The sequence below is a fragment of the Entelurus aequoreus genome, linkage group LG07 (assembly GCF_033978785.1).
Source record: "Entelurus aequoreus isolate RoL-2023_Sb linkage group LG07, RoL_Eaeq_v1.1, whole genome shotgun sequence".
NCBI lineage: Eukaryota > Metazoa > Chordata > Actinopteri > Syngnathiformes > Syngnathidae > Entelurus > Entelurus aequoreus.
In genome coordinates this window covers 5,338,147-5,355,713 of record NC_084737.1, presented here as the reverse complement: position 1 = coordinate 5,355,713, position 17,567 = coordinate 5,338,147, and the positions used below count along the sequence as shown (strand labels likewise).

At 41.9% G+C, this 17,567-nt stretch overlaps 1 protein-coding gene across 1 annotated transcript in view; it reads left to right on the top strand.

Annotated features, from left to right (window-relative positions):
- acss2 (acyl-CoA synthetase short chain family member 2) overlaps positions 1-17,567 on the top strand; it is a 32,810-nt gene that overhangs the window by 4,744 nt on the left and 10,499 nt on the right. Inside the window, exons 2-13 of the mRNA XM_062052464.1 lie at positions 277-472; positions 6,887-6,978; positions 7,050-7,153; positions 7,213-7,285; positions 7,744-7,819; positions 7,985-8,090; positions 9,354-9,398; positions 12,000-12,137; positions 12,202-12,372; positions 14,989-15,122; positions 15,447-15,579; positions 16,022-16,078. Of these exons, the coding sequence (XP_061908448.1) occupies positions 277-472; positions 6,887-6,978; positions 7,050-7,153; positions 7,213-7,285; positions 7,744-7,819; positions 7,985-8,090; positions 9,354-9,398; positions 12,000-12,137; positions 12,202-12,372; positions 14,989-15,122; positions 15,447-15,579; positions 16,022-16,078 (1,325 nt within the window). The remainder of the gene's footprint in view (positions 1-276; positions 473-6,886; positions 6,979-7,049; positions 7,154-7,212; positions 7,286-7,743; positions 7,820-7,984; positions 8,091-9,353; positions 9,399-11,999; positions 12,138-12,201; positions 12,373-14,988; positions 15,123-15,446; positions 15,580-16,021; positions 16,079-17,567) is intronic.

Here is a 17,567-nt window from a genome sequence, read left to right as displayed (position 1 = left end):
TAAGTGCCAGAATAAATAGTTGTCAAGTTCAGAGAGCTGGTAAATAAACATGAGAATAAGTGGTAACTTTGAACAATATTTCATGTTTAACTAGTTTTTGAGATTTGTAGATGCTTTTTTTTTAGTTCTGATTTGCTTAAAAATGACTGTCTTATGTTTTTAGACAGCACTTACTGGAGTCAATAAACAAATGAATTGTGTAAGTCAAAAATCCAATAAAGGAATGTTTAAAAAAGAAGCCAGAGGGCGCCTGAAGGTCCCGTCTTCTGCCCGCAGAGTTCTGGGGCGACGTGGCCAAGGACTTCTTCTGGAAGAGCAAACACACGGGACCCTTCCTGGACTACAACTTTGATGTCACCAAAGGGGAAATCTTCACCAAGTGCATGGCGGGCGCCTCCACCAACATCTGCTACAACGTCCTCGACCGCAACGTCCACGAGAGGAAGCTGGGGGACAAAGTGGCCTTCCACTGGTCAGTACATCGCCCACTAGTGGCCTTCCACTGGTCAGTACATCGCCCACTAGTGGCCTTCCGCTGGTCAGTACATCGCCCACTAGTGGCCTTCCACTGGTCAGTACATCGCCCACTAGTGGCCTTCCACTGGTCAGTACATTGCCCACTAGTGGCCTTCCACTGGTCAGTACATCGCCCACTAGTGGCCTTCCGCTGGTCAGTACATCGCCCACTAGTGGCCTTCTACTGGCCTTCTACTGGTCAGTACATCGCCCACTAGTGGCCTTCCGCTGGTCAGTGCATCGCCCACTAGTGGCCTTCCGCTGGTCAGTACATCGCCCACTAGTGGCCTTCCACTGGTCAGTACATCGCCCACTAGTGGCCTTCCTCTGGTCAGTACATCGTCCACTAGTGGCCTTCCGCTGGTCAGTACATCGCCCACTAGTGGCCTTCCGCTGGTCAGTGCATCGCCCACTAGTGGCCTTCCGCTGATCAGTACATCGCCCACTAGTGGCCTTCTGCTGGTCAGTACATCGCCCACTAGTGGCCTTCCGCTGGTCAGTACATCGCCCACTAGTGGCCTTCCGCTGGTCAGTACATCGCCCACTAGTGGCCTTCCGCTGGTCAGTGGGAGACAGGTCTGGACTACAGGCAGGCCAGTCTAGTACCCGCACTCTTTTACTATGAAGCCACGTTGATGTAACACGTGGCTTGGCGTTGTCTTGCTGAAATAAGCAGGGGCGTCCATGGTAACAACATATGTTGCTCCAAAAGCTGTATGTACCTTTCAGCATTAATGGTGCCTTCACAGATGTGTAAGTTACCCATGTCTTGGCCACTAATACACCCCCATACCATCACACATGCTGCCTTTTACACTTTGCGCCTATAACAATCCGAATGGTTCTTTTCCTCTTTGGTCCGGAGGACACGACGTCCACAGTTTCCCAAAAAATGTTGAAATGTGGAATTGTCAGACCATAGAACACTTTTCCACTTTGTATCAGTCCATCTTAGATGAGCTCAGGCCCAGCGAAGCCGACGGCGTTTCTGGGTGTTGTTGATAAACGGTTTTCGCCTTGCTTAGGAGAGTTTTGACTTGCACTTACAGATGTAGCGACCGACTGTAGTTACTGACAGTGGGTTTCTGAAGTGTTCCTGAGCCCATGTGGTGATATCCTTTACACACTGATGTGGCTTGTTGATGCAGTACAGCCTGAGGGATGGGAGGTCACGGGACTTAGCTGCTTACGTGCAGTGATTTCTCCAGATTCTCTCAACCCTTTGATGATATTACGGAGCGTAGATGTTGAAATCCCTAAATTCCTTGCAATAGCTGCTTGAGAAAGGTTTTTCTTAAACTGTTCAACAATTTGCTCAGGCATTTGTTGACAAAGTGGTGACCCTCGCCCCATCCTTGTTTGTGAATGACTGAGCATGGAATCTACTTTTATACACAATCATGGCACCCACCTGTTCCCAATTAGCCTGCACACCCGTGGGATGTTCCAAATAAGTGTTTGATGAGCATTCCTCAACTTTATCAGTATTTATTGCCACCTTTCCCAACTTCTTTGTCACGTGTTGCTGGCATCAAATTATAAAGTTAATGATTATTTGCACAAAAATAAAGTTTATCAGTTTGAACATCAAATATGTTGTCTTTGTAGCATATTCAACTGAATATGGCTTGAAAAGGATTTGCAAATCATTGTATTCCGTTTATATTTACATCTAACACAATTTCCCAACTCATATGGAAACGGGGTTTGTAGTTTTGTATCAAGTATCATCAGATGATGTTGTTTTGTGTCAAGTATTGTCAGATGATGTAGTTTTGTAGCAAGTATGGAGAAAAGTAGTCGTGTGTGTAGTCCAGTAATATGACTGAGTCTTGCAAGGTTGAAATAGTACAAAGTACAGTAGGTCAGCGTGTACTCCTCCTTATAAAAACTTTTACTGCACTTTCTAGTTTCAGTCCTTCCAGAGTTGAAAGAAAATGTTGTTCCTGAAATGATCATTAAACTTGTTTTATGTCTCGGCACATCGCTCAAATTTAACTGCGGCACTTTCCGTAACGCCCCAGAAATGGACCAACATTAGCGGCAAGAACATGTCGTGACCACCCTTGACTTGTTACTAGTTAATGGACGAGGGATGTAACAGTAAACATGTCGTGACCACCCTTGACTTGTCACTAGTTAATGGACGAGGGATGTAACAGTAAACCACCCTTGACTTGTTACTAGTTAATGGACAAGGGATGTAACAGTAAACCACCCTTGACTTGTTACTAGTTAATGGACAAGGGATGTAACAGTAAACCACCCTTGACTTGTCATTAGTTAATGGACGAGGGATGTAACAGTAAACATGTGGTGACCACCCTTGACTTGTTACTAGTTAATGGACGAGGGATGTAACAGTAAACATGTGGTGACCACCCTTGACTTGTTACTATTAATGGACGAGGGATGTAACAGTAAACCACCCTTGACTTGTTACTAGTTAATGGACGAGGGATGTAACAGTAAACATGTGGTGACCACCCTTGACTTGTTACTATTAATGGACGAGGGATGTAACAGTAAACCACCCTTGACTTGTTACTAGTTAATGGACGAGGGATGTAACAGTAAACATGTGGTGACCATCCTTGACTTGTTACTAGTTAATGGACGAGGGATGTAACAGTAAACCGTATAATGATCATTTGCCATAGTTAGTAATACCGTTACATTTTTTAATTAGCGAAAAACTGTCATTTGTTAATGCGTTTTGGGCAACAGGAAGTCAGGCGCATGTGCACTAGCAGTGTTTGTCTTGATAATCCTGGCAGACCAACGACACCCACTTTGCTGCGGAGATTTCCCCTCGGAGTAAACGGAGCCAAGCGCTTGTTTTAACCTCATTTTCCCTCGCTTCCCGCCGTACACTGCTGTGTTTAGATGGAGACAGGTGTGGACACTACACCACTGATACTTTGTTTACTGCACAATGTTTGTGATGACAAGCAAACAAACTCAATAATAGCACACAAACAGTGAGTATGCTAGGGTCAAGTAACTAAATATACAACTCTTTGGTGTATACCGGTACTTAAACATTTAGCTTAAATAGTTAGCGTGATAACTTTAGCATGCTAATAATGGGCATGCCTTGAAAGATAGGGTCAAGTAACAAAATATATAACTCTTTGGTGTATACCGGTACTTAAACATTTAGCTTAAATAGTTAGTGTGATAACTTTAGCATAGCATGCCCCTTCGATCCCGGGGGGGACAAGCGGTAGAAAATAGACGGCTGGGTTAGTATGTCAACAGTTAGCATGCTAGCAACGTAGCATCAGGTTACAAAATATGACTCTCAGGTGTATACTTGCAAAATTAGTGAAATCATTTAGTATGCTAATATTAGCATGCTAACATGGAAACAGTTGGCATCAGAATCAGAAATACTTCAATAATCCTCGAGGAGAAATTAACATTTTCAGCACAATAAAGAGCAGACAAACATTACAGGGGGACAGAACAGGATCAAACATTACAGGGAGACAGAACAGTATCAAACATTACAGGGAGACAGAACAGTATCAAACATTACAGGGAGACAGAACAGGATCAAACATTACAGGGAGACAGAACAGCATCAAACATTACAGGGAGACAGAACAGGATCAAACATTACAGTGAGACAGAACAGGATAAATCATTACAGTGAGACAGAACAGGATCAAACATTACAGGGAGACAGAACAGCATCAAACATTACAGGGAGACAGAACAGGATCAAACATTACAGGGAGACAGAACAGCATCAAACATTACAGGGAGACAGAACAGGATCAAACATTACAGGGAGACAGAACAGGATCAGACATTACGGGGAGACAGAACAGCATCAAACATTACAGTGAGACAGAACAGGATCAAACATTACAGGGAGACAGAACAAGATCAAACATTACGGGGAGACAGAACAGGATCAACAATTGCAGGGAGACAGAACAGGATCAAACATTACAGGGAGACAGAACAGCATCAAACATTACAGGGAGACAGAACAGCATCAAACATTACAGGGAGACAGAACAGGATCAAACATTACAGTGAGACAGAACAGCATCAAACATTACAGGAAGACAGAACAGGATCAAACATTACAGAGAGACAGAACAGCATCAAACATTACAGGGAGACAGAACAGCATCAAACATTACAGGGAGACAGAACAGGATCAAACATTACAGTGAGACAGAACAGGATCAAACATTACAGTGAGACAGAACAGGATCAAACATTACAGGGAGACAGAACAGCATCAAACATTACAGGGAGACAGAACAGGATCAAACATTACAGTGAGACAGAACAGCATCAAACATTACAGGGAGACAGAACAGGATCAAACATTACAGTGAGACAGAACAGCATCAAACATTACAGGGAGACAGGACAGGATCAAACATTACAGGGAGACAGAACAGCATCAAACATTACAGGGAGACAGAACAGCATCAAACATTACAGGGAGACAGAACAGGATCAAACATTACAGGGAGACAGAACAGGATCAAACATTACAGTGAGACAGAACAGGATCAAACATTACAGGGAGACAGAACAGCATCAAACATTACAGGGAGACAGAACAGGATCAAACATTACAGGGAGACAGAACAGCATCAAACATTACAGGGAGACAGAACAGGATCAAACATTACGGGGAGACAGAACAGGATCAGACATTACGGAGAGACAGAACAGCATCAAACATTACAGTGAGACAGAACAGGATCAAACATTATAGGGAGACAGAACAGGATCAACAATTGCAGGGAGACAGAACAGGATCAAACATTATAGGGAGACAGAACAGGATCAAACATTACAGGGAGACAGAACAGCATCAAACATTACAGGGAGACAGAACAGGATCAAACATTACAGGGAGACAGAACAGGATCAAACATTACAGGGAGACAGAACAGGATCAAACATTACAGGGAGACAGAACAGGATCAAACATTACAGGGAGACAGAACAGCATCAAACATTACAGGGAGACAGAACAGGATCAAACATTACAGGGAGACAGAACAGGATCAACAATTGCAGGGAGACAGAACAGGATCAAACATTATAGGGAGACAGAACAGGATCAAACATTACAGGGAGACAGAACAGCATCAAACATTACAGGGAGACAGAACAGGATCAAACATTACAGGGAGACAGAACAGCATCAAACATTACAGGGAGACAGAACAGCATCAAACATTACAGGGAGACAGAACAGGATCAAACATTACAGGGAGACAGAACAGCATCAAACATTACAGGGAGACAGAACAGCATCAAACATTACAGGGAGACAGAACAGGATCAAACATTACAGTGAGACAGAACAGGATCAAACATTACAGGGAGACAGAACAGCATCAAACATTACAGGGAGACAGAACAGGATCAAACATTACAGGGAGACAGAACAGGATCAAACATTACAGTGAGACAGAACAGGATCAAACATTACAGGGAGACAGAACAGCATCAAACATTACAGGGAGACAGAACAGGATCAAACATTATAGGGAGACAGAACAGGATCAAACATTACAGGGAGACAGAACAGCATCAAACATTACAGGGAGACAGAACAGGATCAAACATTACAGGGAGACAGAACAGCATCAAACATTACAGGGAGACAGAACAGCATCAAACATTACAGGGAGACAGAACAGGATCAAACATTACAGGGAGACAGAACAGCATCAAACATTACAGGGAGACAGAACAGCATCAAACATTACAGGGAGACAGAACAGGATCAAACATTACAGTGAGACAGAACAGGATCAAACATTACAGGGAGACAGAACAGCATCAAACATTACAGGGAGACAGAACAGGATCAAACATTACAGGGAGACAGAACAGGATCAAACATTACAGTGAGACAGAACAGGATCAAACATTACAGGGAGACAGAACAGCATCAAACATTACAGGGAGACAGAACAGGATCAAACATTACAGGGAGACAGAACAGGATCAACAATTGCAGGGAGACAGAACAGGATCAAACATTATAGGGAGACAGAACAGGATCAGAATCCTCAAACATTAAAGACATTAAAAGAGCACCCTTCCAAGATGGCGCCAAGTAACAGAATCCCTGATTTTGAGGTAGAAAAGTAGAAAATGAGCTAAGCTGACTTGCAAAATAAAAGTCCACTTTGTCCCAGTGAGGGGAAGAACTTTTCTCAACTTTGCCCCGTTTTTTTTCACAATGGCGTGAAGAAAAGTGCCTTCTTGCATCACCAAGTGACGAGTGGCTCAACTTTGTGCTTCCTTGTTGCACTCAGGTAGCCGAGGTCTTCGTGAGGAAACGTCAACCAAATGTTTTGAACTGGACATCTCTTCACAGGGAAGGCAACGAGCCGGGCGACGAGTCGACGGTGACGTACAGGGAGCTGCTGCACGACGTCTGCCGCTTTGCCAACGTGCTGAAGTCCCAGGGTAACTTTGAGTTGACACACTGTGACGACTGACCCCCAGCGCTTCACCACGTGGGTGGGTGTGTGCCGCAGGTGTGAGGAAAGGCGAGCGCGTGGCCATCTACATGCCCATGGTGGTGGAGCTGGTGGTGGCCATGCTGGCCTGCGCTCGCATTGGAGCCGTCCACTCCATCGTGGTAAGTTTGTCAGGCAGGAGCCCGGTGAAGGAAGTCCAAGATGAAGGCCTGTGTGACAGTTTGCAGGGTTCTCTGCCGAGTCTCTGAGTGACAGGATCATGGACTCTCAGTGCTCCCTGCTGGTCACTGCAGGTGAGATGAATACTTCATATGTGAGTGAAGGTAATGTGCTCATGTTTTTTAGTGCAGGTTAAAAACTGCAATGGAGAGTTTGTTCCAACTCGGAGTGTTGCAGTGGTCCACATGTGATGAAATAAAAGCATGGATTACACGCTGAAAGTCGTTAAAAGATACAACTGATTACATTTTTGCCGAAAGTCTTACATGATAAAAACAAACTAAATGCGTTATGAATATGTTTCTTAACTACACTGTCAATAAAATCAAGCGCAAATTAAAACACAGCTTTACCACTTTAGTCATATTTGTTTGCACCCTAAGAAACTTCTCTATGACTTCAGTTTCAGACGTCTTCTGTTTTGAGTCGTTACTGCCCCCAGTGGTGGCAAAGTGTATTACCAGTGAGAACTGCTTCAGAAAAGTGGTGTAAAGCAGGCAGTACAAGTTGTGGTACTACTGTCCTCCTTCAGATGGCTTCTATCGAGGAGATAAGCTGATCAACCTGAAGATCTTAGCCGACGAAGCACTGCAGAAGTGCAGGGACAAGTAAGTGCTACACACACAATTAGTGAAAATGAGTTGTATTTTTATCACGAACACACAAAGAAACGTGATGGACAGCATGATATAGCGTGTTGTTGGTCTCTAGACGACTCCAAGTGATGACAGCCGTGTCTGTGTGTGTGTGTCTGTGTGTGTGTGTGTGTCCAGGGGCTTCCCACTCCACAGGTGCATTGTGTTGAAACATTTATCCAAAGAAGCACAAGAGACTATTCTCAGCTGTCCTCCTGCCAAAAGGTCCTGCCCTGACCTGCAGGTAACCTCGCGCCGGAAACCTCTAGAAATAATCTGTTCCTGGGTCAAACCGTGGTTGCCGTAAAAGCTTTATTAAAGGGGAACCGCACTTTTTTTTGTCATTCACAATCCTTATGTGAGCCAATAACACACATGTTTTCCTGCATTCTAAATCGTAAATAAACGCTAGCAAAAGTCAGCTAACAATGGAGGTATTGAGAGTTGCTCCATTCTGCCTATAAAGCACTTAAAAAATATCCAAAATCCTCCATCAAGGTTTTATATACATGGTGTAACATTTATAATAACATGTAATATATACATGATGTAAGTATATATGTCGTGTAGTAACATTCATAATAACATGTAATATATGCATGATGTAAGTATATATGTCATGTAGTAACATTCATAATAACATGTAATATATACATGATGTAAGTATACAGTATATGTTGTGTAGTAACATTCATAATAACATGTAATATATACATGATGTAAGTATATATGTTGTGTAGTAACATTCATAATAACATGTATTATATACATGATGTAAGTATATATGTCATGTAGTAACATTCATAATAACATGTAATATATACATGATGTAAGTATATGTGTCGTGTAGTAACATTCATGTAATATTTACATGTTTTTGTCATATTTAAGCATTGGAGGCGTATTCATTTCACAGACTCATCACAATGTTTGCTTTTCCTTCAACAACAACAACAACAAGACTTCATGAGAGACAACAAAGACTACTTTGGGACAAATGATGATAGCAGTATGTTGAAGCACAGTACGTCTGACTATGGTAGCCGTAATGCGCCGACAATCCATCCAGTGGTGTGGCTTCATAGCTTACCAATGTCCTACCAAAACATTTTGACAGACTTTTGAGCGCCGTGTGTAATGTTCTATATTCTCAATGAAACATCAAAGTTTTGGGCTTACTTGCTAATCTGTACTTGCTTGCAGTCCACACACATCACTTATGTGTGACTGCCATCTACTGGTCACACTTATCATTACACCATGTACCAAATAATATTGCTGGGAGGTCGGTAGGCACAACCAGAATGAATACATACTGGACTATAAGGCGCACTGTGGATTTTTGAGCAAATGAAAGGATTTAAAGTGCGCCTTATAGTCCGAAAAATATGGTCATCCGCCTTTAAAGCGTTATTTTGTGTAGAGGCAGTGTTTTTAGTAAGCTAGTTAGCGGTCATACAAGTGTAAAAAGAAGTTGATTGACGGTGGCCTGCTTCCTCCCCCGCAGGACAAAGAGACGAGCAGAGTAAAGAAAAGTCGTCCTGTCCCACAGGTACTTTCACCTCTGAGACTCTTCCTCTGCTTTTGCTCTGCCACACCAGCAGGGTGAACACAAACATGCAGCTAAAGGGTAGAAAGTCTAAATCTGTTCAAAACAAATACATCCCAATTTAAAAAAGAAGAAAATGAATCCAAGTAAGTTGTTATTACCCGGCAGTAGCATTTTTTCACAAATCCTGTGTTCTACGACGACATGTGAAAACATGAACTCTTCTTTTTGGTGATGACTTAATTGTCAATCAAGGCAGTTAAAGGCCTACTGAAAGCCACTACTAGCGACCACGCAGTCTGATAGTTTATATATCAATGATGAAATCTTAACATTGCAACACATGCCAATACGGCCGGGTTAACTTATAAAGTGACATTTAAAACTTCCCGGGAAATATCCGGCTGAAACGTCGCGGTATGATGACGTATGCGCGTGACGAAGTCCGAGTAACGGAAGTTATGGTACCCCGTAGAATCCTATACAAAAAGCTCTGTTTTCATTTCATAATTCCACAGTATTCTGGACATCTTTTGCAATTTGTTTAATGAACAATGAAGGCTGCAAAGAAGACAGTTGTAGGTGGGATCGGTGTATTAGCAGCGGACTACAGCAACACAACCAGGAGGACTTTGTTGGAGCGCTAGCCGCGCTAGCCGCCGACCTCACCTTGACTTCCTACGTCTCCGGGCCGCCAAACGCATCGGGTGAAGTCCTTCGTCCTTCTGCCGATCGCTGGAACGCAGGTGAGCACGGGTGTTGATGAGTAGATGAGGGCTGGCTGGCGTAGGTGGAGAGCTAATGTTTTTAGCATAGCTCTGTGAGGTCCCGTTGCTAAGTTAGCTTCAATGGCGTCGTTAGCACAGCATTGTTAACCTTCGCCAGGCTGGAAAGCATTAACCGTGTATTTACATGTCCACGGTTTAATAGTATTGTTGATTTTCTATCCATCCTTCCAGTCAGGGGTTTATTTTTTTGTTTCTATATGCAGTTAAAGCACGATGCTATCACGTTAGCTCGTAGCTAAAGCATTTCGCCGATGTATTGTCGTGGAGATAAAAGGCACTGAATGTCCATTTCGCGTTCTCGACTCTCATTTTCAAGAGGATATAGTATCCGAGGTGGTTTAAAATACAAATCCGTGATCCACAATAGAAAAAGGACAGTGTGGAATCCAATGAGCCAGCTTGTACCTAAGTTACGGTCAGAGCGAAAAAAGATATGTCCATCGCTGCCTCTCAAGTCCTTCACTGTAACGTTCCTCATCTACGAATCTTTCATCCTCGCTCAAATGAATGGGGTAATCGTCACTTTCTCGGTCCGAATCTCTCTCGCTCCATTGTAAACAACGGGGAATTGTGAGGAATACTAGCTCCTGTGACGTCACGCTACTTCCGCTACAGGCAAGGATTTTTTTTTATCAGCGAGCAAAAGTTGCGAACTTTATCGTCGATTTTCTCTACTAAATCCTTTCAGCAAAAATATGGTCTGCGTCTTTGTCATCCAAATCAAAGTAATCCTGGTAAGAGTCTGTGTTGTCCCAGTTCTCTACAGGCGTCTGTGTATCGAAGTCAAAAGTCCTCCTGGTTAGAGTCTCTGTTATCCGAGTTCTTCCATCTTGACTGCATCTTTCGGGAATGTAAACAAAGACGCGCCGGCTGTGTACTGTTGTTGCTGACTTCGTTCGAAAAATACGTCCGTTTCGCACAGGACAACTTTCTTCTTTGCTTGCTCAGCTTCTTTCTCCATAATGCAATGAACAAAATTGCAACAGATTCACGAACACAGATGTCCAGAATACTGTGGAATTATGAAATGAAAACAGAGCTTTTTTGTATTGTATTCAATGGGGAAGGCATACCTCTGTTGCCCCGGGCTACGTCACACGCATACGTCATCCTCAGAGGCGTTTCGAACCGGAAGTTTAGCGGCAAATTTAAAATGTCACTTTAGTCAAACTAATATTATTTTCTCTTGTTTACCTCGTCTTTCAGCACACTTTTCACCAAACTTTGTTTCTCTCCAGCAAAGTTTATTGTCCCGATTGCACTTTTTCTTTGCACCGCATCTTGAGGAGGCCTCACATCAACAGTAGACTCACTAACCAGACTTACCTCTCTTTTCAGAGGTCACACTCAAACTCATTGTCATGTCAATCTGTTCCTAAAATATCAAGACTAAACACTTTTATACATATATACATACTTTTTGATACATGTGATACAGTACATGTGATACAGTACATGTGATACATGTGCAGAGGGACTAGTTTGCGTGGCGGTAGCAGAACCCAGACCTAATAGCAAAAGAGGGGTGTAAAAGTGGGTCTTCTGAAAAGAGAGGTAGTGTTGTGATGTTTCTTACTGAACATTTGAGTGTTTCTTCATATGTACTGACTCGAGTGTTTTTGTAGCACACCAGAGCTGAAGTGTGGCTTAGAACCCCGAGGAACTCCCAGAGCAGCTTCTGCTTGCATGTTGATTCTCTTCTCTACTAACCTTCTTCCTAAAGTCACTACTTAGACTTTCCTTCAGCTTATTTCCCCCTCTCCCTTTCTGAGAGGTATTTCCCAAAGTGTGACGTTGTAGTCCTCGCCCACGCCAGGTGCCGTGGAACCCGGAAGTGGACCGCTGTTGGCACGCTCTGGTCGCCGCGGCGTCGGACGAGTGTGAGCCCGAGTGGTGCGAGTCGGAAGAGCCTCTCTTCATCCTCTACACCAGCGGCTCCACAGGCAAACCCAAGGTAGTAAGAGCGGGAAGCGCTGGCTTTGGCGCCGCCGGATAACCGCTGCGGTGGTCCTCCGCAGGGGGTCTTGCACACGCTCAGCGGCTACATGCTCTACACCGCCGCCACCTTCAAGCTGGTCTTTGACCACCAGCCGGACGACGTCTACTGGTGCACGGCTGACATCGGCTGGATCACCGGACACTCCTACATCACCTACGGCCCGCTGGCCAACGGGGCCACCAGCGTCTTGGTGAGCGGCACATTGTCAACTTCCTCTTCTGCGACACTTCCTGTAACTAAAAGGTTAAAGGGTGGGCTACAGAAGCGCCTCTAATTAGCGACATTGGCATGAACAGCTGCGGCTGTAGGCAATCTCCTAATGTTTAGATTGTTGTATTTGTAGCGGCAAACAGCTGTCTCATCTGCTGGTGTGCGAGCTTGGTAATTAGACAGCTGTGTCATATAAAGGAGTACAAAAGACGCCACCGTAGTGCTCGGTGGACAAAAGGTTTAGTTCCTTGCAGATAACCCAGAGTTGTGCCAAAAGCTGAACGGACAGCCTGGTAAGATTGTGCTTTATTTCCCTTTGTGGGTGTGACGCACCTGTTGCGCTGGTGAGATGGGGAGGTTGTGTGCATGTAGCGTGCTCAGTCTGGATAAATGCACACAAACTGTCGTTTGGTAAGGAAGGTTTGATGTGTATTCCTTGCTTAGTTTGGTAAATGTTGGAGCAGTTTGCTTCATCAGGAGGGTGAAGTGGCTCAATTTAAAGTGTTGGATTGAACTGTGCTGGATCATTGGCTGCTAGTGAGGGCAAAGGAAACGGGGCATTTGTCTACCAGTAGACAGCGTTTAAGATTGAGTGTTTCGCTGCTAGATTAATAATACATTTATATTGGATATAGATTTTAAATATTTATCTAAAAATGGTTTTGGTTAGGTATTTATGTATTTGCATATTGGGTTTTCTGCTGCATTTATCTATTGTGTTTCTGGGGTTGAATGTATCTTGGTGCATTTATGTTGAGACAATTGATTTAAAATCTGTTTTAACTTAAAGGGAAAAGATTAGTCCATTTTCTTGCACTTGTTTAATGGTTAAGAGTTTGATAGCCTAATTAATCATTGTAAATTATGGGATTGATAATTGATTGATTTTTTTACAGCATGTTAATCTTGTGGTGTTTTGTCCTTAAAGGTTGTTCACCTAAAGACAGCTGAAGGTTGTTAAAGTCTACTAAACAAACACGTGTGTTAAAAGTAAACAAACAAACATGTGTGTTAAAAGTAAACAAACAAACATGTGTGTTAAAAGTAAACAAAGGTGTGTTAAAAGTAAACAAATATGTGTTAAAAATAAACAAACAAACATGTGTGTTAAAAGTAAACAAACAAACATGTGTGTTAAAAGTAAACAAACAAACATGTGTGTTAAAAGTAAACAAACAAACATGTGTGTTAAAAGTAAACAAACAAACTTGTGTGTTAAAAGTAAACAAAGGTGTTAAAAGTAAACAAACAAACGTGTGTTAAAAGTAAACAAACGTGTGTTAAAAGTAAACAAACATACATGTGTGTTAAAAGTAAACAAACAAACATGTGTGTTAAAAGTAAACAAACAAACATGTGTGTTAAAAGTAAACAAAGGTGTGTTAAAAGTAAACAAACAAACGTGTGTTAAAAGTAAACAAATATGTGTTAAAAATAAACAAACAAACATGTGTGTTAAAAGTAAACAAACAAACATGTGTGTTAAAAGTAAACAAACAAACATGTGTGTTAAAAGTAAACAAACAAACATGTGTGTTAAAAGTAAACAAACAAACTTGTGTGTTAAAAGTAAAAAAAGGTGTTAAAAGTAAACAAACAAACGTGTGTTAAAAGTAAACAAACGTGTGTTAAAAGTAAACAAACATACATGTGTGTTAAAAGTAAACAAACAAACATGTGTGTTAAAAGTAAACAAACAAACATGTGTGTTAAAAGTAAACAAACGTGTGTTAAAAGTAAACAAACGTGTGTTAAAAGTAAACAAACTTGTATTAAAAGTAAACAAACATGTGTGTTAAAAGTAAACAATTGTGTGTTAAAAGTAAACAAACATGTGTGTTAAAAGTAAACAAACATGTGTGTTAAAAGTAAACAAACGTGTGTTAAAAGTAAACAAACAAACATGTTAAAAGTAAACAAAGGTGTGTTAAAAGTAAACAAATGTGTGTGTTAAAAGTAAACAAACGTGTGTGTTAAAAGTAAACAAACGTGTGTGTTAAAAGTAAACAAACGTGTGTTAAAAGTAAACAAACGTGTGTTAAAAGTAAACAAACGTGTGTTAAAAGTAAACAAACGTGTGTTAAAAGTAAACAAACGTGTGTTAAAAGTAAACAAACATGTGTGTTAAAAGTAAACAAACGTGTGTTAAAAGTAAACAAACAAACGTGTTAAAAGTAAACAAAGGTGTGTTAAAAGGAAACAAACATGTGTGTTAAAAGTAAACACATGTGTTAAAAGTAAACAAATGTGTGTGTTAAAAGTAAACAAACGTGTGTTAAAAGTAAACAAACGTGTGTTAAAAGTAAACAAACATGTTAAAAGTAAACAAACTTGTGTTAAAAGTAAACAAACGTGTGTTAAAAGTAAACAAACATGTCTGTTAAAAGTAAACAAACTTGTGTTAAAAGTAAACAAACGTGTGTTAAAAGTAAACAAACGTGTGTTAAAAGTAAACAAACTTGTATTAAAAGTAAACAAACTTGTATTAAAAGTAAACAAACGTGTGTTAAAAGTAAACAAACGTGTGTTAAAAGTAAACAAACTTGTGTTAAAAGTAAACAAACGTGTGTTAAAAGTAAACAAACATGTGTTCCAGTTCGAGGGTCTTCCCACCTACCCTGACGTGAGTCGCATGTGGCAGATAGTGGACAAGTACCGTGTCAGCAAGTTCTACACCGCACCCACCGCCATCAGACTGCTGATGAAGTACGGCAATGAGCCGGTGCAGAAGTGAGTGCTCACTCTTTCTCTTTTCCTCCCAGCACTCACCTGTGTGGCTGTGTGCAGGTACTAGCCTCTTCCCAGCACTCACCTGTGTGGCTGTGTGGCTGTGTGGCTGTGTGGCTGTGTGGCTGTGTGGCTGTGTGGCTGTGTGGCTCTGTGGCTGTGTGGCTGTGTGGCTGTGTGGCTGTGTGGCTGTGTGGCTGTGTGGCTGTGTGGCTGTGTGGCTGTGTGGCTGTGTGGTTGTGTGGCTCTGTGGCTGTGTGGCTGTGTGGCTGTGTGGCTGTGTGGTTGTGTGGCTGTGTGGCTGTGTGGCTGTGTGGCTGTGTGCAGGTACAAGCGTGACTCTCTGAAGGTTCTGGGCACTGTGGGAGAGCCCATCAACCCTGAGGCCTGGCACTGGTACTTCTCTGTGGTGGGAGACAGCAGGTGTCCCATTGTAGACACCTTCTGGCAGACTGAGACTGTGAGTCACATCTTCTATTCATGTTGTACTACTCCTTTAGTCACCCGTACTCATGTTGTACTACTCCTTTAGTCACCTGTACTCATGTTGTACTACTCCTTTAGTCACCTGTACTCATGTTGTACTACTCCTTTAGTCACCTGTACTCATGTTGTACTACTCCTTTAGTCACCTGTACTCATGTTGTACTACTCCTTTAGTCACCTGTACTCATGTTGTACTACTCCTTTAGTCACCTGCTACACACATGTTGTACTACTCCTTTAGTCACCTGTACTCATGTTGTACTACTCCTTTAGTCACCTGCTACACACATGTTGTACTACTCCTTTAGTCACCTGTACTCATGTTGTACTACTCCTTTAGTCACCCGTACTCATGTTGTACTACTCCTTTAGTCACCTGCTACACACATGTTGTACTCCCCTTTTTTGTCCTCCAGGGTGGACATGTGCTGACTCCTCTGCCTGCAGCCACACCCATGAAGCCAGGCTCTGCTGTGAGTCTTCATCTGTTCCAGGGTCACACTTTATGTTTGAACACCTTGCCTAACTTTGTAAACACAAGTTAAGCACTCTAGAAATCAGGATACATGTGGGGGTACTAGTCACTTCACGTTACATCACTGTTACTACGTCGCTGGTACTACATCATTGTTACTACGTCGCTGGTACTACATCACTGGTACTACGTCGCTGTTACTACATCACTGGTACTACGTCGCTGGTACTACGTCGCTGGTACTACGTCGCTGGTACTACATCACTGTTACTACGTCGCTGTTACTACATCACTGGTACTACGTCGCTGGTACTACGTCGCTGGTACTACATCACTGTTACTACGTCGCTGGTACTACATCACTGGTACTACGTCGCTGGTACTACATCACTGTTACTACGTCGCTGGTACTACGTCGCTGTTGCTACGTCGCTGTTGCTACGTCGCTGTTGCTACGTCGCTGGTACTACGTCGCTGGTACTACGTCACTGTTACTACGTCGCTGTTACTACATCACTGGTACTACGTCGCTGGTACTACGTCGCTGGTACTACGTCGCTGGTACTACATCACTGGTACTACGTCGCTGGTACTACATCACTGTTACTACGTCGCTGGTACTACGTCGCTGTTGCTACGTCGCTGGTACTACATCGCTGGTACTACGTCGCTGGTACTACATCACTGTTACTACGTCGCTGGTACTACATCACTGTTACAAAACCGTACCGTATCTGTACCGAGGATGTGGTTGTGGCTTGTGCAGCCCTTTGAGACACTTGTGATTTAGGGCTATATAAATAAACATTGATTGATTGATTGATTGATGTCAGTATATTAGAGTTACATTACTGTTACTACGTCACTATATTAATTACATTGCTGTTACTATGTCAGTATATTATAGTTACATTACTGTTACTACGTCACTATATTAATTACATTGCTGTTACTATGTCAGTATATTATAGTTACATTACTGTTACTTTGTCACTATATTAGTTACATTACTGTTACTACGTCACTATATTATAGTTACATTACTGTTACTATATCACAATATTATAGTTACATTACTGTTACTATATCACTATATTATAGTTACATTGCTGTTACTATGTCACTATATTATAGTTACATTACTGTTACTTTGCACTATATTATAGTTACATTACTGTTACTATATCACAATATTATAGTTACATTACTGTTACTTTGTCACTATATTATAGTTACATTACTGTTACTACGTCACTATATTAATTACATTGCTGTTACTATGTCAGTATATTATAGTTACATTACTGTTACTTTGTCACTATATTAGTTATATTACTGTTACTACGTCACTATATTATAGTTACATTACTGTTACTATGTCACTATATTATAGTTACATTACTGTTACTTTGCACTATATTATAGTTACATTACTGTTACTATATCACAATATTATAGTTACATTACTGTTACTATATCACTATATT